Source organism: Penicillium samsonianum (genome assembly GCF_028829775.1).
Source record: "Penicillium samsonianum strain IBT 33392 chromosome Unknown utg000001l_segment0_segment0, whole genome shotgun sequence".
Lineage (NCBI taxonomy): Eukaryota > Fungi > Ascomycota > Eurotiomycetes > Eurotiales > Aspergillaceae > Penicillium > Penicillium samsonianum.
Window position 1 is genome coordinate 1 of NW_026643259.1, and position 25,686 is coordinate 25,686.

Consider the following 25,686-nt stretch of genomic DNA (forward strand, 5'->3'; position numbering starts at 1 on the left):
ACCCTAAACCCCCCTAAAACCCTAAACCCTAAACCCTAAATTTCTTCTTAACCCCGTATTCATCTAATTGAACTTTGGACTAATCAACTTGTTAACCCTAATATTGATGTTTTGGGTGGTTTACTATAGTCGCATCTCCATATCTGGGCCCTCACTAAAAAAACCTCGATTTTCAATCGAAAATTCCTCCACTAATACTTGTCGAATCTACTATAAATCGGAAATATACAAAATTCTTTACTAGGAATACAACTCCTAAAAATCTAAGCATAATCCGACGCCAGCTGCTAAATCGACTGGCCGTGTGAAAATTAACTCGACTAGCCGTGGGCCCACTTTTTTTCTCCCATACAAAAATGCAAAACCCTAATCCGACTCACCGTCAGTCCCCCCTCCCCCATGGGGTAGACGTTGTGAGGTGGTCGATGAGCAAGCAGAGATGCTCCACATCTGTGGGTTCACAGTCCGAACCGTTGTTCATGCTCTCCGCACATTTGTCGAGCTCTGGGAGGAAATGAAATAGCACATATTGCTCGATCTGAATTCAAGTCAGCATTGTCTTCAAGTTAGTGTCTGCTCCACTTACTGAGGGCTTGCGCCATTGCCCCATCGGAATGTCAACATTTGGCGCGAGAAGGGAGATGACGCCATGGTGAGTGACAACAATAATATCTGGCTCTTTGGTGGTTGTTAATGATTCCGAGAGTATATATCTACTAGCTAGTCTATGATTCATTGCGATTAATTACATCACTGTGATTTCCATTTTGACGTTATCGGAAAATTAACTGACGAAGGCAGCTCTTACATAGTCTACGTGTCATCCTAAAACGACCCAAGAAAATTGTACGGGATAGATTTATCCTTGTGGTTGAGGGAACATATAAGTATAGGTTTTTCCACCGTGATGTTCCTTCAATAGTCTAAGAATGATATCAGATTTTCATTTAAACAACACACGACGACAAGCCATGTTTATTATGCATGTACTAATGTTTCTCCTTGCAACTGCCCTATCGGGAAACGCTGCTGTTCTTTTTTCTCCCGAAACTACCGATCCTGACCTTATAACTGCTCTCTTAAATGCCCCAACTGCAGTTGACCGCATTAAACTTATACAAAATGACTCGGACTTCGTGTATGACTTTCAGAAGCCCCCCTCCCAGGATGCCATTAGGACAGGTAAAGGTACGGTGATAAGTCCTTGTTCAACACACATTCATACACCAAACGTGATAATGGTTGAATACTAACGCGGTTTTAACCAAGGCGGACATACTGTTAGAGCTGACCGCAAGCTCTTCCCACCATTGATTGGAACTGGCGTTGCGATGACTGTTGGCTTCCTTGGGCCATGTGGCTTCAACACCCCACACGTTCACCCAAGGGCTAGTGAAATCAATATTGTTGTTAAAGGCGCCTTGAACGCTGAATTCATTCTTGAAAATGGCGCTCGCCCTATACGCACGAACCTTACTTCCCCGTTCCAAATGACAGTCTTTCCTAAGGGTGCGGTGCATATGGAATTCAACCCAACCTGCAACGATGCTGTCTTCATTGCCGGATTCGGTGATGAGGATCCAGGTGTTCAGCAATCAGCTCAAACATTCTTCGGGCTTCAAACAGATGTTGTTGCGGCGACTTTGGGAAAAGGAGATATAACTATTGACGGCAAGGATATTGACACATTTCGATCGCTGATTCCGGCAAATGTTGCACTAGGTGTAGACGAATGCCTCAAAGCTTGCGAGATCAACAGGAATGCAAGGATGAGGCTCTTGAAGCAGACATGGTAGTATTGTTTAACAATATGCAATCCATTTCTGTGCTTAGTTGCGTACTATATCATCCTTCGGGATATGGAGAAAAACAAAAGCCTCCCCCGTGCAGATGTAGCCGTATTGAACCCCACTGTCAATCATATATGAGAATATCTGAGTGACCACAGCGGCGACGAGGTAGGTGGCATAAAACTCAAACGTGTCGCCTTCCTGGAATGATATCGCGAGCCAGATCCATCTGGTGTAGACCCGCCACCAATTCGGGGATTGTCACCTTGTGCGGCGCTTTGAACTCCACTGCATACACTGGTATGATACAAAAGCGATATTTCCAGGCATATTTCGAGACAGCATAATGTTGCCTCTAACAGCGGCCAGCCCAATATACTCAGGCTTACGGATTGACTTGAGGCGAGGAACTCTAAATACGAACCTCTTACGCAAAGGGACTAGTACTAAACCTTATTTGCCCTCATGTTAATTTAAGATTTAGCGTCTGATGCGGATGACCGCCACCAATTTAGGGTATGCTACATGACGCATGTCGATCATCCGAGCCCGCAACCTTGTGCGAAATTAGTCCGTGGTTTCACCAATCACGGTTCCCCATCTCTGTGAAAGTCGCACTCTGCTCGTGTGTAACTAATCGGTATAAACGGGTAAGATATTTACTAACGTGTCGCAGATGATCTAGAAAAAGAGTGATTGGCTACGAGACAATAAAGTTCTATCCCATGGGGATAGGAGCCTGGACGGTGAAAGCTCGTAGAGTTTAGCTCTGTCCCACAGTGGCGCGAAGTCAGCCCGACTGGGATTAGGGCTTTCGTTTCAACTATGGGAAAAATTAAGTGGGTCCACGGTGACTGGAATTGAATCTTCTCACTGAGTTCGGAGATTAAGTCAGCTCCAATCTGTCTAAGATTTTAATGAGTTATAATTTGGGTACCAATATAGCCCCCTGCTTGCTTCAGAGCTTACACTGGCTTATATTTAGTAAAGGATATTCGCGATTGAAATTGGCCATTTTTTTGATAGGGGATCGGAAGCGGGTCCAGTCTTTACTGCGACCGCGTAGTTAGTTAGCTATCCATAACGTGAGATCAATTGAACAAGTCAACATCTGCTTACTGTCCAAACTAGTAAGGAATCAGGGGCTAAATCTTAGGGTATACCTATACTCTATTGCTCTATCTGAAAGGCTGCCGTTGCAATCTTTTTAAAATGAGCCTGGATTGCGAACTCCCTTTGGTAAAAGGTAAAATCATGATTTACAATGTGGCATCCTCGAGCACCTATATAATGTGATAGTCGCCCTAGCAGTGAAAAGGATTTCTTTCTCTAGAATGATTATGGTATATGCCAAGATCTATCCGTGGGTTGGAAATCACCACTAGAACCGTGGAGATCTTTTTTTTTTTTGCAATTTCTTTTTATAAGCCACCTGCCCTCTTAGAAAAGACGAAAGAATTAATTAAGCTGCTGCGACAGTATCTCTAAAAAATTGCCGACTTGAAAGTTTAGTATATAATAAAGTTTCATGTATTTGGTTCCCCTGCTAGTCCAGATGGTCCTATGACAAGGTCTTTGAAATCCAGATCACCCACATGATCATCATGACATCAAAGCAAATATATGCCTAGGTTGGTTCATCGTGTCCGTGTTTAACTTGGATCATTTACCTACATATATGAACCGCATTGGTACCGGTGGAAATCTGCTAATTGAATTTTTAAAGGTGAACAACTCCTGAGTTAATTCTAGAATCTCTTAAATTGACAGGAGCAGAATATTGAAATATAATGAGCTTAATCAATATGGAGGGATATTTCGATGTCAAATCCTTCGGTGCAATTGGAGATGGGATCATCAATGACTCTTTTGTAATTCAGAAAGCAATAGATGAAGCTGCTGGAACAGATGGTAAGGGAGGAGTAGTTTGGTTTCCTCTAGGCACGTATCTCATCGATCCTGGCCCGCGCATTGATCGTGGAATCTATGTTGCTGCTCCCCTGATTCTCGCTGGTGCTGGAATGGGGGTTCCATTCGGCAACCCCCTAGAGTCAGACCATATTATAACGAAGGGTTCGAAACTTTTTGTCACCAATACCGATATTGTCCCGGTCTGGATCAGCGGTTAAGGCACTATTATGCGTGACCTAGCTATATATTATCAGCAGCCGGATCCTCAGCCAGGCCAGAAATGGGAACTATTGCCCTATAATACATCTGTTTTCGCACATTCTGCCGATGTACGTCTGGAAAACATTTTCCTAAGAAACCCTACCATCGGTGTCTCGTGTGAAAATACTGGACGCCTTTTAATAAATCGACTATTTGGTCAGCCACTTAAGATTGGTATCTAACTCGACTAATTACGCGATGTGATAAGGATTGATAATGTCCACTTTTGGAGGTATTGGAGTATGGATCCCGTAGTCGGTGACTATCTTTTCGAAAAAGCTATCGCAATTGAAAGCTATCGTAATGATAACCCTCTATTCTCCAATATATTCACAATTGGATATAACACGGGGTTCCTCTTTGAAAAAGGCAGAATGCACCTGGAGGGGAGATCACTAGCAAGTTCCATATTGTGAACTTAGACATCGACTCTGGGTACAGGGGCATTACAGTTGAAGGGCCACTCACGACTGGCTAGGTTGTCAATTATACATTCCAGGGGTTTAAAGAATCGGAAACAGGAATCCGTATTGACGGACCAGGTAGTATAGTCCAAGCAACCAACGTGCGGATCACGCTTACGGGGACCAATGCTATACGCGTTACGGGGGAAGGCGCGCGCTTGCAATTGGATAATGTTTGGGTCCAATCTTGGAATCAAAGCGGCAAGGGCTTTCCCGGCATTGAAGCTTCGGAGCCTGGGACAATTATTTCTGTGGGATTTAACCGCCTTTTCACTCAGACAAGCGCTAGGCTCACTGGTGGCAAAGGTACGGTCGTATTGGCTGAACCCGTTCTACCTGGAATTAATGCGTAAGCATTATTGAGCTTTGAATTCGGTCTTTTCTGGATGGTGTTACTGGCTTTCTGTCTCTCTCGACTTTTCTATGTCTTCTCTCTCTTTTGCTTCCTTGCTTGAGACAAAATGTCGAGGAGTCAAAATTGTGGTTGGGCAACTCCTTTAGCGTGACGAGTTAATCGATATATTCTCGTTATGGCCGTACAAAGGGGAAGACACTTATGCCCTCTTGTTCAAAATTAAGATGCGAGTTTGAATCTGCCACCTTGTCATTAAGTGCATCCAAGCTCGAATACTGTTCTTTAGAGTTGGAAGTAGCCGGATTGGTGTTGCTGAAAATTGTCTATTGCATCCAACACAATCATCAAGTCCTTTAGCATGATATTCAAAATGTACCAATCAAAACAGCCTAGTATGTCCCATCGGGGTGGGGCCAGTCACGGTGACTGGAGCTTGGGCACCTATATCTGTTTAAGACGTAAATTGTCCATTTCTAGACATAATGAGATTTAATTTCTCCAACGCCGATGTGACGTATAATACTGCATCTTACACGAAACTGCTACAATGCCACGTTTGTGCCCCAATTTCATAACTTCCTGAGTTACAAACAAGGTTCAAGTTGAACTAAACTTTTGCCAGTAGAACCAGTGTTGCCAGGAGCGGAAAGTGACCTCAGCTACGATCACCCCCACGAGCCCCACGAGGTGGGCCCGTTCCATGAGCGCCTGTTTCACGAGAATAAATGCCAGTACCAGTAGCACGGCCTCGGCCAATGCCATTTTCATGGTCTTCTCTATTGCTCCTTTCTCTTTCCTGTCTCCGCTGCTTCTTCTCATTTCTCCTTACCTGCCTTTGCCTATTTAATTCGAATCAAAGTTCTGAATATCAGCCAGCCCTACCAGCCCCATCTACTAGTTTCAAGAGAGAAAAATGAAGATGTTAAATGGCCTCAGGAAAAGGAGGAGAAAACGGTCAACCAATTTTCCAAAAGAACATGAAGTCAAGCACAAGGAAAAAAAAAAAAAATGCACCACTATGAGGGTGATTAAGGACTCGAGATGTTCAGGAAAGGCCTGGCTCAGGATACAGTACAGGGTAGGGGAAACCCCACAAGTGACAAACAATGAATAACCCAGTGGTTGATTGCGAACACGCTGACAGGATTAGTTCGGATGCTTGCATATTGGATCTTGAATCTGAGCATCGTAGCTGTAAGGTAAGTTATCATTCGTCCACTAAATTACTTTGTGGAAATTTAAAGCCAATCGGAGGTCAACTGCTAATCGACTGGGATGTGAAAATTAATTCGACCGGGGCATGACCCAATTCTTTTCGCCCATACAAAAATTGGAAACCATAATCCGACCCGGGCTCAGTCCTCCCACCCTCATGGGGTAGGTATTGTGCCACTAAGTGTGTATTCTTGTTTATTCTACTGATAGCGTGGAAAGGGCATGTTTCGTTAACACCTACATCATCGTTGCAATTTATCCTTCATCAACATCATGCCTTTCTCCAACCGGTGTCTTTGGATTCCATTTTTGCCCAGTTAATCACCTCATCCTTCTGCTGCCCGCAATTATTGCCCGCGATTTAGATCCCGCTTATTATCTTGCGAGTGAGATTCACGTTCCTAGGATCATATCCGGCCCCAGGATCCATAGCATGGTTCCTAGGTACGCTCTTGGTCGCTCCTAGGGATCAGACTCATACTTCCCAGAGGACCTACAGCTCCCAGGAGTGTAGAATATAGCTATCAGAGATATACATGAAGTATACAGGATGAGTGGAGATAGGATCTGCGCGACCCACATTGTGCATCTGGGTTCCCCTGAACGCGAGGAAGCCTCTCTCTTTTGCTTCCTCGCGCTACGTCTTGTATCTAGAGTCGACTATAGCTTTCCTTAATATTGATTATTCATCCGGAAGACGCTGTCCTCATCTACGTAAACGTGAGACCCTCACAATAGCTTCGGGGAACGAGGAGTGGGTTCCCCGGACTTTAGCGTTTAGCAAGATCGGTGCCGGTGGATCAGGTGGGTCACCCATCGGATAATATTTAAACCGATAGCATGACAACACGTTTTACATCTATTCCTGGCTCCAGGGTGAATTTGGAGCATCAGCGACGTTAACGACTTTACGAGTACATGAACTCTTTTCTTTGAATAAACCTCAAATCAACTATTTTGTATAGAACTATGTTGATTTGTGAATAAATATTGGTGATGATGTAGATATTTGCAATGCAATTCAGTCATGCAGTTCAAGACCTTGTGACGCTGACACATATAAGGCGGCGTCTAAGATTTACTTTGCTTAAATTCCTGCTTAGCATTAAAATAAGCCGTATTTTAAGCCCTGTGACCAGATATCCTTGTTCCTGCCAGAAGGGCCCCGTGATTCTTACATCATAACTTGTCTAGAACTACAACCTAAGAAGTTTAAATTTCAACGGGGCAATATCCGTGCAAATCACGGGGTTTCTGGTCCTGAGAGCCAGGGATAACACCCTACTCTCTTAAATGGTTACAATGCTGATTCAATTGAGCGCCATTGAGAGGTGGATTTTATGTTCTAGACGTCTATAGATCGCAGATCAATTGATGTCATTATAATTAACTATGCGTACTTCTACAGGCAAGTATGTCATAATGTCTTTTATAATAAACACATAAAACGATCATAAGTGACCTCATGTTTCTAGCTCGCCCATTTCACCCTTCTATCATTGTGTTCCATCTCCACTTACACAATCACTCCGGACAAAACTGCCTGTTCACACCCTGTCTCCGAAAAGTATCAATTAGCAGAAATTGACAAGTCTATCACCAAAAATGGCTCAGGAATCGCTCAACTGGAGAGTATCAACATGTGACCAAGTTTGTAAAGATACTCAAGCTCTGGCCAAGTTGACTACGTTCCTCCAGCTCTTTGACTACATTCCGCGTGGATTAACACCCGGAGTGGACGAGCTCACATCAGCATTGACCGAATATCAAAGAGTGGCTAATCTGCGCAAAACTGGGGTCTTTGATAAAGAGACGGCGGCGGATATGGAAGAACCTCGATGTGGCGTGCCTGACGGCCTTGGTCTCAGGAACTTCACTATTGCAAGTACTAGATGGAACGAATTTAACCTAAAATATCGATTCGATACTTTTTGTGAGGAGCTCAGTGAACAACAAGTTAAGACGACAATATCGGGTGCGTTCGGTAAATGGAGTGCCATCTCACGATTCACATTTACGGAGGTAGGCCGTGAGCAGGATGCTCATATTCGCATTGGCTGGTACAGGAAGGATCATCAGGATGGCAGTCCTTTTGATGGGATTGGCACTACTATTTCTAACGTCGTCGCGCATGCATTTTACCCACCTCCTAACGCAGGTGGCTTGGCCGGGGATGTGCACTTTGACGAAGACGAGAATTGGACAGTCGATCTGCTTACGCATGTCGCACTTCATGAGATTGGTCACTCAGTGGGTTTGATGCATTCGACAACCGAAACTTCGGTTATGTGGAAAAATGTTAACATCAATGTCACGGAGCTCACCACCGATGACATGGATGGCATTTATGAAATCTACGGGCCATTTGGTCGTCCCACAGTTCTTAGGCGTAACCTTGGCTCGCGCATAAATACAAAAAATGAAACCATGACTGAGGGCGACTTCCTACAGTCCAACAATGGCCTGTACCGCTTCATTTGCCAAGGTGATGGTAATGTCGTGCTTTATGGACCAGGAAATAATGTGGTGTGGAAAAGCTCGACAGATGGAATGGGAAGGCCTCCGTTCCGCATCGTCGCTCAAGATGACCGCAATATTGTCCAGTACGATCGTGACAATCAGGCCCTTTGGAGAACTGGTACGAGCCTACCGGGTCACAGTCACACAGACTGCTTCTTCATTTTGCAGGATGATCGCAATCTTGTTCTGTACCAGCCAGGAAACCCGATAATTGCGGTGTGGCATACACATACAAATGTTTAATGCAGTACATAAGTCCGAACTATCTATTCCAGCGCCCAAGGTGAGAGGAAAGGAAGAGATGGCCAAAAGTATGTTATTGTCCCGGATACTTTTTACCGGCGCAATCAAATTGTCTAGGGTTTAGCATGGCTGGCAAAATGGGGGAAGGGACTGAAATTCTTTTTATTTCGTTGTATATGGGTACTGAATATCATTCACAATCGTTACATGCTATGAAGTACTGTAAGCATAGAAAGACACACTCCGGCTGGTAGACGACTTAAAATAATTGAAGAACCCAGTGATTGGTATTGGCTGTATTTTGTATTATTAAGGAGCGATAACTAATTTCAATATTAAATGACAGGAAATTTCGGTAAGGATTGGCCATTCTATAATATGGGTACACCGGCTTCTCCTGACATTATCAGCTAGATCTTCTTGACCTAGGGAGTTTGGGGGTATCGCTACCAAGAGTGAAATTATCTCTTCCAGCAAAACGCAGCTGGGGGTAGTAATTCAATAGAGTTTGCATCATAGAAATGGCGCCTAAGGCTTAATACATCGTTGTATGTCCAGCTATTGTTCAAACTTTCTTCAGTACACAACCAACTGAACTCGAGAAAGAAACTTGGAGCTCGAGGATAAGCGCTCCTTTGCCATCATATAGCGCCATTGATAAAATGCTGTTAGGAATATTCGGCACTATAAAGTAGATCAGACAGCTAATGCAAGCTTGGTCAAACTGGGGCATGAGAAATCTAGGAATACTGTTGGACTATGTCGGTCATCCCTTTGATGCCTTTGTCTAGCCATCTCATTGATGCCTCCATGTGTTTGCAGACTGAGCCTGTCTTTGTTAGATGACAGCCTTTGTATGGCAGGGTATAAATCCCCTGCTTCAGATAGATTGAATAGATCATGATTCTTCTTCTCTCTCTCTCCCATGGTTTGTAGCCCCAACAAATACCAATTAAAATCCTAGGAGCAACTAGGGTCAGCAATAATTCATGTCTTTCCAGGAACTTATAAAGAGAAGGTGACTTGCTATTATGGACCGTTAGTGTATAACCGAGCTCCCGTAGATAAGTGAAGGCTCCTATAAGCAAAAGAGTTTCTTATGTGACTTCTCCGCGTTTTTCTTCTGCTCCATCGTTTATGGGGCCTTTGTAGAAGGCCAGATACTGAACCATCCTATGGAGGATCATTACCACACTTCAGAGATAGGATTCCTAGCCATATTTATACCTCTGGCCTTCCACTCACCAACCAGAGCAGATTGGTACTCAGACGTCTCTGTCCTCTCCAATGACCTGCATCTGTTGTTTAGTTTCGTCATCCTTTCTATATTGAGCCTCATAATTTATCACATGGCTTGAAAGAAGATAAATTCAGTGATGGTACATCGTGAATCAGAACTATCAACATACTAACATAGTTAGGTGAACTACAGGTTCAAGGTCATCATATTAATGATAATCAGCTTTCAGATAATTTGTAGTCATGTCATTATAGTCTAGACATATATGTTTTATTTCCTAAACCCGGCAGCGAGAGTGTGAGATCCTATGACCTATAGAATGCCAGCTCTGTTCACTATCTAGTCAGTGTCTAAGCTTTTTCTATAGCAAGACGCGCTGCACGTGTCCCCAGCCTCTGCACCTGATAGCACTTGCTGTAGGAGCAATGGACAAATCTGATGCGATGACACACCTTGTTCAAACTGTGGTCGGGGTAAAACGCCTACGTGGTAATACGTATCGCGGAACGCATTAGGTTCCCTCACCATCCCCTTATGCGCGTCGTGGAACTGGTTAGTTTTCCACCTTCCGCCCCTCTTATTGGCTCAACGCACGTAAAGACCCACTGTTCTAGTGCGCGTCGCGTACCCTATTAGTCGTTCTCCTGATCGGCCCACGCGCCTTCCCCAGAGATTATATGATATCGATAATCTCCTGTACCCCGTGTGCCTTTGCCCCTGGCCGCGTCTAGTGGAGATGCATTGCACTTCAGTCCCCAATTCCGGTGCCTTCGGGGTCCCCAATGTCAATTCGTGGCTCGTACGGCTAGGACTATGGATAGTCACTGGCGAACAGTACACCAGTGGACCGCATTACGTCGCTCCGGCCAGCCTAGGCGGTGTCGTCAAGCGGTAGCAGAGCAAGACCTTCAGCGAGCTACCGTCATAGTTTCATGCCAGCGAGCTTTTACCCAAGGGCCCGGATCTCATTATATCTACATTCAAGGCACCGGTAGCAGCCCCATAGATATAGAGGCCGAAAATACCCCCCAGCCCCAGGTAGTCAACCAGTTAGTGGCCTAGCTCGAAGATGCTTTCACCGAGCAGCAAGCCCAGCGCACCGTTATCAAGGCCGGCGAGCGCGACGAAGCAAATCCATGGCTACGTCGCACGCAATGGGCCGTTTACCTCGCAGGTTTAGACCCCGCGCAGCTCGTTGAGTGCGTACAGCGACCCGGCGAGGCCGACACCGACGACGATCGCGCAGTCTCGGCTGTTTGGGATTCTATGGAAGCCGTGGCGCGGATGAGCCAAAAAGTCAGCAGCCGCGCAGGCCATATGATCCGGATAGAAGCCGTGCGCACCGAGCGGGACCAGACTCCCCATACACCATTACAAGCATATATGGACGAGGACAATATCGTACGGCATACGATCCCATGGCAGCAGATGCTCATGTTTTTTCGCGCGCACCCAGACGCAGCATAATTGGGAGAGTCCGCATTATCGATCCACAGAGCGCCAGCGAAAGGCCTGGCAGGTTTTGTGGCGATTAGCACAGGCCGAGGGAAGCCGGAGCAATTCCGTAAGTAGCAACCTAGAGTAAGAAGCAAGAAAGTAAGCTAATTAAACTATAGCCAACCAGCCAGCCAACCAGCCAGCCAGCCACAGAGCACCAAGTTCAGGAACAGGAAGCCCAGCGCCACCAATTCGAATTAGCCCCGATCGATATCGCTTGCTTAGATTTTTGTATCGAGCTACTCAATCAGCGAATCCAGGTCGAAGAATACGAATGTGCATTAGTCTGCGCGCTAGCTGTATTAGGCCGTGGCGAGGGTGGCTGGCGGGATGCCGAGAGTTATCCGCCAGCGAGGGTTTCAACACCCAAAGCCACCAACCCCACGACGCCGAGATCATCCAATTTAGCCAGGCCCAGCGCCAGCACCCCCAGCGTTCATTCCGTCAATGGCTAGTGGCGATGGTCGATAAATTTATGGTTCGTGGACTCCACAGTCCCATACAGTGGATTTTAGACCTTCGCACATACGGGTTAAAAGTCCATTACAATTCCACTTCGCAGGGGCACGTAGGCTGGATGAATCAATATCAGTTATTATATAAAGAGCTCAACTTTACGATGGGCAATTTCAAAGAGTTCGTCCACGGCTTAGTCGGAGCTACCCGGCAGCTACTTCACGATGAGCTACCATTCGGCTCCGAGGGCGGTCACGTACCATCGATTCCATGGCGAGAGATCCGTGACGATCCCACACAACGAGGCCACGGTTGGAACTTTTTACAAGATACCCGTACGTAGTGGCCAGTCACAGGCTCGCAGTGGTTAATCGACCGCGTACGCACCGAACCAAAGCTTCAACGTCGGTTCACCGAGGTTAACGCCGGCCGGTTTCGGATGGCAGCGATTGATTCGTATTTACAGCGGTTGGTGGTTCGATTTCGAGAGAAGCTATGTATTGCGGTGCACGTTAGCGGGGGGTAACCGGCGAGGGCCCCAGAGCTATGGAGTATTCGACATCACAATACCGATAGTGGTGGGCACCGCAATATATTTGTGGATGATGGATTAGTGGTTTTCGTGACGCAGTACCACAAAGGGTTTTACGCATCCAACGATACGAAGGTAATCCACCGGTATTTACCACGCGAAGTGGGTGAATTAGTGGTATGTTATTTATGGATTGTGCTGCCATTCGTGGAGAGGTTCGAGGCATATCAGCAGAAGATTCGTGGGATTGAGAGTGGGAGTGATAACCGGTAAGTGGAAAGCGAGATAGTAAACCGGCGAGGGCAGGCAGGCAGGCAGGGCAGACAGCGAGGGCAGGAAGGCAGGGCAGGCAGGCAGGGCAGGCAGAGAGCCCAGCCAAAAACCGAGCCAAACAACGCATCCAACATCAAGCCCAGCCATCGAGCCCGGCAACAAGCTCATCCAAAGAACCCAGCCAATGAACCCAGCCAATGAACCCAGGCATCAAGCCCAGCCATGAGCCATAAATATATATCCCAACCATGAACCCAGCCATGAGCCCAGCCGGTAACATAACAAGCATAATCGAGCTAACAAATAAGCAGTAGCGACCGGCGAGCGTTTTTATGGCCCCCGGACCCCAGTACACGCCGGGAGTGGTCATCAGAACGCCTTCGCGAGCTTTTAAAACGAGAGACTACCGCTGGGCTACGAGGGCAGGCATTAAACTTACCAGCGTACCGTGATATCGCCATCAGTATCAGCCCTCGATATATGCGGCCGTCGAGCGTATTTCCCAATAATGCGCACAATGATGAGCGTGCTAGCCCGCAGGATGATGCCGATGGCGAGGATGGGATGTGTGCCGAGCAATGGATGGGGCATATTGCCGATTTGCAAGCTGCGCATTCATCCCACGTAGCTGGGATGATATATGGCCGGGGAATCATGGAGCAGCCCGGCACGACGGCGCAATGACTATGCAGCTCAAGTTTCATATAGACCACTGTTTAATTGCTTCTTTTCGAGAAAACCAGTCAAAAGCCTGGAATTTGTTATCTCGTCCTTAAATGATTGTTCACAATGACGTGTAAGCAATGGTCTATCGTACTCTGGTCCAAGTCATAACGATCGACGCCAACGGTCCAGCGTTCTTGTATGTTGATAATAGGCTGAGGATACACAAAGAGGAAAAGAAATTGATCATTGACTGAGCTACTCAGTCGCTACTACCTGGCAAGATCATCTAGTGGCTTACTCTACCTCCAGCGATAGGACAGACACCTCTTCGTGGTGCTGGGGGTCATTACAAAACGACCTATCGTCTCAGGAAGCTAAGATCTGTCCTTGGGAAAACCTCTGGCGACTGCGCTCGGCTTCAAGCTCCCACGGCGATGGCTGACTGGCCCCGTACGGGTGTATGGAAGCTCCCTCGCCGCCGTCGAACCCTAAAAATCGATGCCAATCCGTGCTAGACAATCGAAATAATTGCCGTCGATGGGCCGTGTTGCCGGGCTGCTCTGTGATCTCACGCCCGTAAATCAAGCCAGCAATGTGCGATGAATGCGCCGCTTATAAATCAGCGGCGTGACCGGACCATTCCTCCACTCCCATATCACCCTCCTCGTCGGCATCCTCCTAGGCCTCTGCGTTACGATCGTCTTTGTGGATATTGCTGGGGAACTAATTGGACTGCCGTATATACCGTCGGCTGATTCCAATGGCAATATCTCGGTATACGCCTAAATTGATCGCTCCATCTAACGCACGACTAGTTTCGCTCTTCAAATCGTCTCGCAACCGTTCCGAGCTCCACGTACGCTATATGTCGGGGTCGGGGGGCCACATATATGCCGCTCGCTAGTGCCTATCCTTAATGTTAATCCTAAAACCCTAACCCTCACTGTAACACTCACTACTGATCCCGCGCCTTCTCCCGTCGATAGTCCTAGTATAACTCCATCCGCTCCACGAACGGCAATACCAGCCACAAATACTATACCACTAGCTCGCCAATATCCCGTGGTAAATACCGGTGGATAATCTTAACGTCGTTCGACGTATAAGACCCTTTGTGGTATAACGTGACCATCGCAACCATACCGTCTTCGATAAATACGTTTCGGTGGCCCCCGCTATCGGTGTTCTTGTGTCGAATACTCAATAATTCTGGCGCACGAGCGGGCTGCCTACCGCAAATGTGGACCGCAATGCTTAGCTTCCGGCGGAATGCCACCACACGACGTATATATGAATCAATCTTGGCTATCCGGGGGGCGCCGTGCTAGAAAACCTTATTCGCCAGCCGTTCCTCCCGTCGTAACCGCTAGTGCATCCACTAGGCCCTATCTACCGGCCACGGGGTGCGGCTATCTTATAAAAAACTCCAACCGTGGCTAGTCTAGGTGGGATCGTCGTATATAGCCTTCCACGGGATCTAGGGGATATCGGTGGTATCCGCGAATATGCGTTTATCTAGTAACACCCGCCGCGTATCACTAACTAACTAGTGCACAAACCCCTTAAACTAGCCCATCGTAAATGTTAGCTCTTTATAATATAACCGATCCTAGCCTATCCACCTAACGTCACCCGGCGTGGTGCTATTATAATGGATCTTTAACCTATATATACGTAAATCTAAAATCCACTACATTAGGCTGTCGGTGCCGCGTACTATAAATTTATCGACCATTAAAACAACCTATTTCCGGAATGATCGTCTCGGGCCGGGTTAGCTGAATTAGATTAATATGGTTTGGCTAGGTGGTAGGGACCCGGCACCTACGGATATATATCCCTCGTCGTCTATCGCACTCTCGCCCTCCTACGTGCCGTTCGCGTAAAATCTTTATCATTTCGCCCGCCTAGAGGTCTAGTCGAATAGCTTTATACACTATTATAAATCGGGCGATTTTGATCACCTAGGATAAAATAGGTGGGTAACTATCGGCGTCGCGCTAACCGGCTTCACTACGGCCCTATACCGCTAGTGCGCAAATTAACGCACACTCGTAATCCTCGACCCGGGTGCGCTAGTTTAATAGTTCTATATAACAATCCAAATATACCGCGTCGATAGCGGTCAATTAGAACTAGGCCCGATTCTTAGGTGTATCGCGGTCGGGGTTACCGAACTAGTAAAACTCGTCCTCGCTAGCCTAGCTAGGTATAGGGCTCGTACCCCGCGAACTACCGTCGGAACTTCGGGCGGGGGAACGGCGGGTAGGCGAACTAGGTCGGCTAGACTAGGTAGCGGCCTACGTGGCGTCCTATAATATCTCCTATACACGCTACTATCGCCGGGTGAATGAATACTTTAGACTACTCTAATCGTGCGGGACCTACGTGCGCGCGAAAACTATTAACGCCTACTACTATAGGACGTAATGCTTAACGATAGCCTCCTCCACTATATACGCCTATAGCGGCCTCGTGGGCGTCTTATCGCGCTCGACCCGTATGGCTTCGATCTAGATAGTGTGGCCTACGCGCGCGCTAACTCGCTAGATTATACGGGCCACCGCGGCTATAGAATCCTAAATCGCCGCTATAGCTAATACGTCTGGACTCTAGTCCTCGGGGTCGGGTTATTAGACGCACTAGATTAACTAATCGTGGTCTAAACCGCTCAAATATACGGCCTATTACGTGCGACGTAACTATAGGTTCGCTTCGTCTAGCTAGGTATCTGCGATTGGGGTTAGCTGGTTAATATACTGCTAGTATAGCGCTTCTATCTTATCCAGCTCCGCGTGGACCTAGGACGCCTACTAGACGGGGGGTTTAACTAGTGGATTTGGGGCCGTGCGGCGGCCCTATACGTGGATATAATGCCTGCCGGTGCCGTGGTTAAATGCCTATTAGTATGTCACCGTACGGCTGAATTGCTAGACCTAGTCTTATACGGCTTAACGGGCTACGATACGGGGACGATCTTTCCTACTAGCTGGTGTCCAACCGTATGTCTTACGCTAATGCTGTTTCATAACATCGATACTACGGACCACATAACCACACTCGGGCTCTCGGATGTATAATATACCATCATGATGTATAGTTAGCCCGGGAATGGGACGATTCACCGCTATAGGCACTTCCTAATGTTCGCACTCTTATACTCCGTTCCACTATTGGATATCATACTACAGCTGCCTACCGGTAGGTAATCCTAATCGGTGTTAGGCTCCTTATATATAGCGGCTGATCTCACTAGGTCTAACACCAATCTCGCACTCCTTGCATATAATAATGGGAAATTTGTCCGTTTTGGAAAAAAGTTGGTTTTCTATATTGGGTGTGGATATATATATATAGATATATATATATGGATGTATGTAATGATTAACCGAGTTGGACTGGAAACTAATATGAATGAAGTGGTTTGATTTTTCTCAAATTGAAATGGATAATTGCTGCGACTTCTAGTTAATTACCCCTGAATGTTATGTCAGCCCTGTATTCCTCTAATTGATCCTGGGACTGATCGAATTTGTTAACCCTAATGTTAGGGTTATATGTAGTTGACTGTGGTCGGACCTCCACTTCTATATCCTCACCAAAACATCTACCGATTTTCAATTAAAAATTGCTCCACCAAACCTGGTCAAATGGACTTGAAAATGGAACCATACAAAATCTATTACTGGGAATACAACTCCTACAATTTTAAGTATGATCTGACGCCAAATACAAAAACGAGTGGGGGTGTCAAAATTAAAGCGAGTGGCCGTGGGCCCACTTTTTCTGTCCCATAGTTAACTCCCAGACCCTAATCCGAGTCACGGTGACTCGTCCCACCCCCATGGGGTAGAGTTCCCCCCGTAGTAGCCCCACGAGGAAACAGGATCCCCTCTAGTGAGACTAAAGAGCGGCCGAAGCTAACCGGCGGCGCCTTCGTCTTACGGCACACAGAGCGAGTCAAAACCTCGGAAAGCTTCTAAGACTGAGACTAAGTGATGCCAAGAGTGATTGAAAGATCAGAACTGTAACCAAAAATAATGTCGAATACTAAGATTGAATACATGGTGGAAACAAGGTATAATACCCAGAAAATCATGTGACAACTGGTACCATCCATACCATACAAAAGTGCATATTACAGTTAGTCATCTATGTCCGCCCAGATTGTTGAAAACGCGGGTTTTGTCATTTAGTTAGTTAGAGATTCCAATATATCTGATTTTGTCCATACGTTGTAATACAGCCAGATTTCTGTCAAATAATACTAACGGAATCCGGCCGGAGGCGGGTTTAGTCTCGAGTTGCTCATGTACTGGACGCCTGAAATGGGAAAAGAAGAGAATTTTTGAGGTTTGTGAGGCACGTGATTAAAGCACAAACAAAGGAAATGCGAAGCGCAACGCTCTCTACCTTTGTATGTCTCTTTCTTTGACTGGTTCAATCAATTCCTCAATCTTCTTGAATGCCTAGTCTATATAGACCTGCTGCCAAGCCTTCTGTGGAAAGGCTCCATCGCCATCCCATCCACACGAGCAACTCCTTGACTCATGCTCCACCATCCCTTATCTCACGCCATCCCGTCATCCCGTCCGCATCCCATCGCTATCCCGTCATCCCGTCCGCGTCCCATCGCTATCCCACCTAGTGTTACCGTACCATTCCATGTCGCCATACCTGCAGTATAGCTGCTTGTGATCACATTTGTGGGCGCTCTATCGTCGATCTTCGGATATTTGGGCTGAAACAGCCTCCGGTCGTTTCTGTTCAGCCCATCGCTCGATCTGTCGTCTCCATCACCCGAAGTGATTCCGATGACAACACAGCAATCCCTTTTTCGATGTCACTTTCCCGGGTGTGGCCTAAGCTATCGACGCAAGGAACATCTGACCCGACATGCTAAAAGTCACTTTCAAACAGAGTGTTTCGAATGCTCTTTCTGTGACCGCGTTTTTGCCAGGAATGACACGCTGCGGCAGCATGTCCGCACTAATCATAAAACCAGAGAGCTACAATACTCCCGGGCAATTCAAGCCTGTACCTATTGTCGCTCACGACGGTCAAAATGCGACGGACAGTCTCCCTGCGGCGCGTGCTTCCAGCGAGGAATTCAATGTTCATATACCCAAAACTCACGAGGCCGCGCATTGGAACAAAACAGGTGTCAAAATGGCCACACAAGCCCAATACCTTCCGTAGAACCGGACTGTGCATATTCATTTTATTATCCTGCGACAGAACCAACAGGTCCTATCCAGCGTTCGGAAACTATTGAAAATAGCCCATGCAGAATTGCGCCATATGTCCAGGCTTATTTCGACAAATTTCACCCAAAATGGCCATTCTTGCACCCAGCGACATTCGATCCCGATCATGAGCCACCTTTTCTTGCTCAATCAGTGGTAATGATGGGCTCGTGGGCGATGGTGGAAAGCAATTCGCAACAGACGGCAAAAGACCTACATAAAAGACTGACCTCGTCGATATACGAGCAAAGGGTTAGTTCAGCCCTTTCTTCTATCTCTCCACATTTTTCTTCCTGTTATTAAAGAGCCAGTTAGGACAAATGGGACATATCAAATCAGCATGACGAACCACACTCGCAACATCATGGAATATCCTCATCTGTTCCCACACCCTGGCCAATGGCAACATACCAAGGAATTCTGTTACACCTCATCTTCTCCCTCCTCCTCAACCACGACCGGTCAGATCTGCAATTAACTCAAGTTCTCTACGAGATCCCCTCTCAGCTTCTCGTTGCCCTCGTGCGCAGCTGTTTGAAGCGAAATATGTTCTTCTATCCCTCAATACTGGCCCAATTCAAACCAGGAGTTGACCCTGATGTTTTTATCTGGCTTGGTATCGAGGAAGTCAAGCGTTTTGGCTTGTCCTTGTACAGGGTATGCAGGCAGGCCCGGGTACGCGACACCAAACTCCTGGAAGAGGCGCCCAATTCCAGCCCTCGACGTGGACCACGATCACCGGGTGGAAGTCTTCTTTCTCTGACAGACCTGCAATTTGCGGTGCCGGACAGTGATGAGCTCTGGCATGCTACTTCAGACTTGGCCGCGAAAATCGCAGGAAACCCAGCCGCGTATACCAATGAGAATATTGAAGAGAATTGGATTTCTCAGACTGCGCGACTTTTGCAGCCTCGTGATCAACAGTTTCAGTGGATATGACGATATTTTAATTGCAAGGGCGTTACCGTGTATATACATCTTTCACTCGTAAAACCAAATGTAGGGGCCTTCAATGACAGTGGATATATGTCGTGGTGCCGCCAAAATCCAGGGTAAATTGTAGTGGACAAAATGCCAATACAGTTCCTGTTTCAGAAAATCTTGATTACCACCTAACAATCACTTTTACATTCCAACTCATATCGTGGAAAGGCTACGGTGACCCATCCGCAAAGAAGTAACTTGCATATATTTTGAGGCATCGTTACAGATTTTCCCCCTGTAATAGAAAGGGATTATGAAATATCAAATAGATCAAAGATTTCTCAACAGCATATTTCCCCAATGCTCAACATATGTAGACATCTAAACTAGAGCCACCTCATCCTTGAAATACGCTGTAAATACATTGCCCTGTCTGAGCGGGGCTGCCACCGACTTCAGACGCTTGTGTGCCTCACAGCCAGAATCGTAAAAGTTCATATCATCCAGATTGCGGAAAGTTGTCTTAACGGCTAGCGTGTAGCCATTGTTTCGTAGGTCTGGTAGAGTACGGCCGGCTTGAACAGAGAGGATATAGGGCTCTGAGTTCTATGATTGAGAGAGTGGTTAGAATCCATACAGAGTTACAGGAAGAGGTATCAGGGTAAGCCTAATGTTATGAACGAATGAAGGGATGCAAGCATACCCTTTTTGCCTCCTGGGCGAGGTGACGATATTCAGCCAAGAGAATGTCGATATCCTCTGGCTTGGGGATGTTGAAAAAGGTGGTGCGATGGATGGTCATGGTCAAAATGAATTGCTTTCAAGGTTTCTCTAGGAGGTGGGGGGTGAAGGTAACACTATAAATTGGTTTTGGTGTGAGCAATTAACATAGAGCAATGTGTGCAACTGACATATTTCTCATTGTCAGCCTGCCTCCCTCTGTCTATACTTTGGTTGTAACTGCCGAGGTGTGAGCGTCCGAGATCGGATCTGTCGACTTCAGTGCTTATTCTTGCCGAGTGTAAGCGGCGGTTGCGCCTTGAAGGATTATTTTGCAACTCTGGGATAGCGGCAACCCTAGTGGGATGTCGTGCATTTTTCAGGTACGACGTCCATCGCTATCCCATAGGCATCCCATTATGGCTTCGGGTTTGTTTGCTTGGCAGAAATTAGGATCCGGCATCCCATCGCTATCCCACTGGAATCCCGTTCTGGCCTCTGGTTGGTGGGATGGGCGGTATCCCATCGTGATCCCAGATTGTAAATTCCAGGTCCACTTTCATCCCATCTAGATTATTTACCCATATTTTTAGGCATGGCTTTGGTTTCATAGATCTTTTTGAGGTCAATTAATTTTTCTTATAAAGTGGTACCTTATCCAACAATCTAAAGAACCTCCATATCTCTCGCAATCTTTCTCTACAGCAGAGCAGCATCGATTGAGTCGCATAATTCACGACCAATTGCAATGACTGAACATCTCAAAGGAGACGGTGGTGAGTCGGGGACCCAGCCCGTTCTTGTGGAGGCCCAAACCCCCAGCTCTATCAGGTCCCAGCTCAGTGAGAAGCACGCCGGGTCTTCTGATGAGGAGGAGGAGAAGGAGGAAGTGAGAGCGATCACTGGGTTCAAGGTTCGTTAAATTGATCTGAGTTAGTCTTCTCTTTACTAATATTGAAAAAACCAGTGGATTTTAGTTGTGACTGCTATCTTGTCCAGCCATATGCTCTTCGCTCTCGACAATACCATTGTGGCTAATATTCAACCGGTAAGTACTTTTGCATTATGTTGGCGAGCAAGTAACGCTAACTTATCCTAAACTATCAGGCCATTGTATCGCAATTTAATGAAGCTGATCAGATTTCATGGCTCTCTGTCGGGTATGACTCCTATTATATTTGGGTTGACAGATGGAATATTTCTCATCGATCGATTCTCTCTGCAGATTTACTCTTTGCTCGTCTGCCACGGTGCTTCCTTGGTCCAAGATCTACGCGACTTACAATACTAAATGGCTTTACATCGGGGTGAGTCAATGAGGTCCGGTTATCTCATGCGAGGTGGAACATCTCTGATCATTATTTAGTGCGTCGTCCTGTTTATGGCAGGTTCCGCTCTGTGTGGAGCTGCCCCAAACATGAATTCTATGATTGTCGGCAGAGCAATGGCTGGCGCTGGAGTAAGTCAATGTTGTCTCAATTGGATTCTGCGATCCCAAATACTAACAAAATTCCAGGGAAGTGGAATGTACTTCGGCGTCTTGACGCAATTGTCCGTTAATACGACGGTGTCTGAACGTCCCTTCTATATTGGATTGACGTACGTAACCCGCGCTTTGACTCTATATAGATGCTGATTATCTTCCCTTTTGTACAGTGCTGTCTCGTGGGGTATCGGAACAGTCACTGGTCCAGCCATTGGAGGCGCATTCGCTGAGAGTTCCGCCACTTGGCGTTGGGTGTGTTCTCAGCAATCCTAGCGATACAAAATTATATTTTACTAATCATGGCCAGGCCTTCTACATCAACCTTGTGATTGGTGCAGCCTTCGCTCCGGTGTATCTCCTTCTCCTGCCTTCATTCGAGCCCCTCCCAAATGCCACCTCCAAGGAAAAGGCAATGAATATCGACTGGGTCGGCAGCGTCCTTTTTATTGGTGCCTTAGCAACCTTGATCATGGGCATTGACTTTGGAGGTGTGGAATGGTTATGGGGCAGCGGCCAGTCAATTGCGCTCTTTGTGGTGTCGGGGGTGCTCTTCATCCTGTTTGGGATACAGCAGACCTTCTTCATCTTTTGCAATGAGCAAACCCGACTGTTCCCAATTCACTTCCTCAAGAGACGCTCCCTGTTTCTTTTATTTGTTCTCAACAGTGAGTCAGGCCCCCTACGAATTGCCTTTATGCTTCACTAATTCATATCCTATCCAGCGAGTGCCAGCAGTGGGCTGTTTATTGCGGTTTACTACATCCCATTGTTTTTCCAATTCACACAGGTCAGGATAGCCACTTTGATATTTATTCAGGAGGCATGGGAGCTAACACTATTGTAGGGAGATACGGCGGTCCACACGTCGTTGCGTCTTCTGCCTTTCGTGTTGGTTCTTATCTTCACAATAATTGCCAACGGCCACATGATGTCCAAGTTCGGTTACTATATTCCATGGTACTTCTTCGGTGCCGCTTTTGAGCTTATCGCCGCTGTGTTGATGTGTATGTTGCCTGGAAATCAGCCCTTATCCCCATTGGAAATTCGCGGTGCGCATAGGCTCTATACTAATTGAGACTCAAATTTAGATCGTGTCAAGGCAGACACCTCTGCCAGCGCAATCTACGGATACACGGCTCTGATGGCGTTGGGCGTTGGCGCCTTCAATCAGGCAGGTTACAGTGTGGTGCAGGCAAAGGTCCCGAAAGCTGAGATCCCATGGGCCTTGGGCTTCATGATGGTTTGTAAGTGAACCCCAATTCATCTATTCATTCTTTGCCTTAAATTTGACTAATTTTCAATAAACCAGCCCAACTGGGAGGCATTGTCTTGGCCTTGGGTATGGCGGGTGCTATCTTCGTCAACAAGGCAACCAAGGAACTTCTACAGTTGCTCCCGGATGCCAATCCTACCGATGTCAAGAATTCCATCGCGGGAACGTCTAGTGGATTCTTTAAGACCCTGACGAAGTCGCAGCAGACCGCAGCTCTTGATATTATTGTTTCAGCCATTGATGATGTGTAGGTCTCTCTTCGTTGCTGAACAACCTATTCGTCGGCCGTGCCTAGTGATCCACCTAATTTCTAAATTTTCCCCCTAGATATGTTCTTTTAATCGTTGCCGGTGCGCTCGGTGTTCTCCTCTCGCTCTTCTTGAAGGTGGGTTTTCTCTGCCATGATCTTTCACCATAACTACCACTGACAATTTTCTATCTAGCGTGAGAAATTGTTCATGAAAGTGGCAGCCGGTGGTGCCTAGCCATTTTATTTCGAGGCTCAAGTGAGAGATTTGTTTGCTGCCAGATCCCAAAAATTGCCCGTTCCTGGCGGTGGAGTTTTCCTATGACCATATAGCAACTATATTGTCATGATCCCATCTTAATTCTTAGTTTGTTGATGGTCTTTGAACAATGGTGTTCATAGTTTGCCATGAGAATTATTTTCTTCTTACATATGCGTATAAAATGCCAACTTTCTTTCATGGGTAGATGCAAAAGTATCGTCATCGGATTCGGCTCCTCTCGGAATAGCAATGAATTATCCGGTGGCACATCTTGCGTTCTACCATAAGTCTGTACTCATATTTTGACCTGGTAGCACCCTCTGCAGTGCTTTCTTTGATCCAATCCGGCTCCCATTTATCCTCGAAAATACTCAACTGAACTTCCTGGGTGCGAGTGGTCATTCATACCCACATCCGTGAAGCCTTCTTTGGCCACAGACTTTGGAGTGACCATCAATGAGTGACCTGTAGTAATATTTTCAGTCAATAAAAACCCGTGGCTTGTGACAAATGGAGCTGCATAACATTGATCGTTCTATCATTTGCCAGTTCCACCATGCACATGGCCACATCTGAGTCTGTCGGGACATATGACTCCTCATATGTTGGGGAAGCTTCATCCCCCCTTACCCCTGCATATGCTGGGCAAGTGGCATATACATTTTCCCACTTGCCACCAGGACAGAGAGTAAGATACATTTTTCAATACAATCTACTTTTCGGCTATCAAAGGCAAAACCCTGTTCACTTAATTGTGTACACAGCACCTAGCAAGTGAGACCAACAGAAATCGCTTTTAACTCCAATCTCTCTTCCTTTATCCCCGCGGCCCCACTTCAAGCGCACTAGTCTGTATCAAGGTATCTTCCCACCAGGCGGCCCGCACTTCGATCAGTTGGCCTAAATACCGTAATTTTATCCCCGTACATTTACGTTATTTGATGGAGCCAGAATAATAAATCAGACTTGCGAATTTCCATCAGAGGCTTTCGTTTTCTGACCAATAAATCTGGGGCTTCGCCTGGTTTAGGAGGTCGTTTCTCAAGATCGAAGTGAGGGAAAACAATAATTAGGTCACTGAGCTTAGAATATCCACGTGTGGAGGGGTTGAAGTCTGGGTGTCGATTTATGAGGTGCTCGCCGACCTCAGATAGCCGAGCCCACCCACCATTATCGAGACTCGCCTCTACCGGACTGTTCAGCTGACTATCTGAGATATCATTCTGTCGGGCATCTTGAACTGGAGAATGGGCTTCAGGCACTTCGACCACATTGGAATTCGGGGCAAATTCTGGGAGATACTTGAGGTCTTCAGTATACTTGAATTCATCGCACGCAGCGACGAAGGGCTTAGGCGTCTTGCGCTCCCCAAACCCATATACCTTTAGCCCAGACTCCCTAATCCGGGTGGCTAATCGAGTGAAGTCGCTGTCATTAGAGACGAGGCAGAAGCCATCGAAGCGGCCCGAGTGTAAGAGATCCATCGCATCTACGATCATAGCTGAATCGGTTGCATTTTTGCCGTGGGTGTTGTCACGATCTGCATGTTATCACATGCCAGAGAGATCGTTTGTTTGCTTTATTTCCTTTGTTCTTCGAAGTGCTACTATTCCTAATTGGGAAAGGGGTTTGTTTGCATTGTGGGATAGCTCTGCTATAAGATCCCTGGGATTCACCACTTGCTCTCTCTCCTTCTCCCCATCTTTGCTTTTCTAGTTTGAATGCACTCTTTCTTGTTGATTGACCTGGCACGTAACAGGTGTACGCAAACTGCTGGATGGGCTGAATTGCATTCCTGAGTAGCAATTCTGATCCGGTTTGTGTTTTTCGGATCCACCGTGATAGCGCGACAGCGCTAATGTATGTGGTTTTCTATCGTCCGAATTTCTGTTTTAACTACCGCTCGGATTGGGCCTACGGATATCTTTTCATTCTCGTTGTTTACTATCTTCGAGGTGTCTATCGTGTAATATAACGTGTCGGTAAAGGTAGTCGGTGTTATATTCGATAATAAGAGAGTCCGTATATTACTCGGATACCTAGTTAGGGGAGTGCGGGCGATATCTATATAGGACGGGAATCCTATAACGTATTTCACATGCGAG

The 25,686-nt window shown here is 46.6% G+C and overlaps 7 protein-coding genes across 7 annotated transcripts; 5 read left to right on the plus strand and 2 right to left on the minus strand.

The window, feature by feature from the left end:
* Positions 1-992: 992 nt before the first annotated feature.
* Positions 993-1,796, plus strand: N7471_000001 (germin family protein; the record flags this gene model as incomplete). Its single annotated transcript, XM_057272722.1, has 2 exons — positions 993-1,188; positions 1,270-1,796. The coding sequence occupies 2 exons, from the start codon at positions 993-995 to the stop codon at positions 1,794-1,796; spliced, it is 723 nt and encodes a 240-aa protein (XP_057140901.1).
* Positions 1,797-3,595: 1,799 nt separating this feature from the next.
* Positions 3,596-3,919, plus strand: N7471_000002 (pectate lyase superfamily protein domain-containing protein; the record flags this gene model as incomplete). The annotated part of the gene is made up of 1 exon (XM_057272723.1): positions 3,596-3,919. The coding sequence occupies one exon, from the start codon at positions 3,596-3,598 to the stop codon at positions 3,917-3,919; it is 324 nt and encodes a 107-aa protein (XP_057140902.1).
* A 3,682-nt stretch (positions 3,920-7,601) lies between these two features.
* On the plus strand, positions 7,602-8,759 carry N7471_000003 (interstitial collagenase; the record flags this gene model as incomplete). The annotated part of the gene is made up of 1 exon (XM_057272724.1): positions 7,602-8,759. The coding sequence occupies one exon, from the start codon at positions 7,602-7,604 to the stop codon at positions 8,757-8,759; it is 1,158 nt and encodes a 385-aa protein (XP_057140903.1).
* A 9,435-nt stretch (positions 8,760-18,194) lies between these two features.
* N7471_000004 (Zn(II)2Cys6 transcription factor domain-containing protein) lies at positions 18,195-19,608 on the plus strand (the record flags this gene model as incomplete). The annotated part of the gene is made up of 2 exons (XM_057272725.1): positions 18,195-18,921; positions 18,985-19,608. Exons 1-2 carry the CDS (start codon positions 18,238-18,240, stop codon positions 19,606-19,608), a joined length of 1,308 nt encoding a protein of 435 aa, XP_057140904.1. The 5' UTR covers positions 18,195-18,237.
* A 366-nt stretch (positions 19,609-19,974) lies between these two features.
* On the minus strand, positions 19,975-20,395 carry N7471_000005 (uncharacterized protein; the record flags this gene model as incomplete). Its single annotated transcript, XM_057272726.1, has 2 exons — positions 19,975-20,199; positions 20,297-20,395. 2 exons carry the CDS (start codon positions 20,393-20,395, stop codon positions 19,975-19,977), a joined length of 324 nt encoding a protein of 107 aa, XP_057140905.1.
* Positions 20,396-21,061: 666 nt separating this feature from the next.
* On the plus strand, positions 21,062-23,557 carry N7471_000006 (Major facilitator superfamily domain general substrate transporter; the record flags this gene model as incomplete). The annotated part of the gene is made up of 14 exons (XM_057272727.1): positions 21,062-21,226; positions 21,281-21,361; positions 21,421-21,473; positions 21,539-21,620; positions 21,680-21,772; positions 21,830-21,912; positions 21,970-22,051; positions 22,107-22,464; positions 22,522-22,586; positions 22,644-22,803; positions 22,888-23,043; positions 23,109-23,319; positions 23,400-23,457; positions 23,516-23,557. The coding sequence occupies 14 exons, from the start codon at positions 21,062-21,064 to the stop codon at positions 23,555-23,557; spliced, it is 1,689 nt and encodes a 562-aa protein (XP_057140906.1).
* Positions 23,558-24,510: 953 nt separating this feature from the next.
* On the minus strand, positions 24,511-25,080 carry N7471_000007 (NYN domain-containing protein; the record flags this gene model as incomplete). Its single annotated transcript, XM_057272728.1, has 1 exon — positions 24,511-25,080. One exon carries the CDS (start codon positions 25,078-25,080, stop codon positions 24,511-24,513), a length of 570 nt encoding a protein of 189 aa, XP_057140907.1.
* Positions 25,081-25,686: the final 606 nt, after the last annotated feature.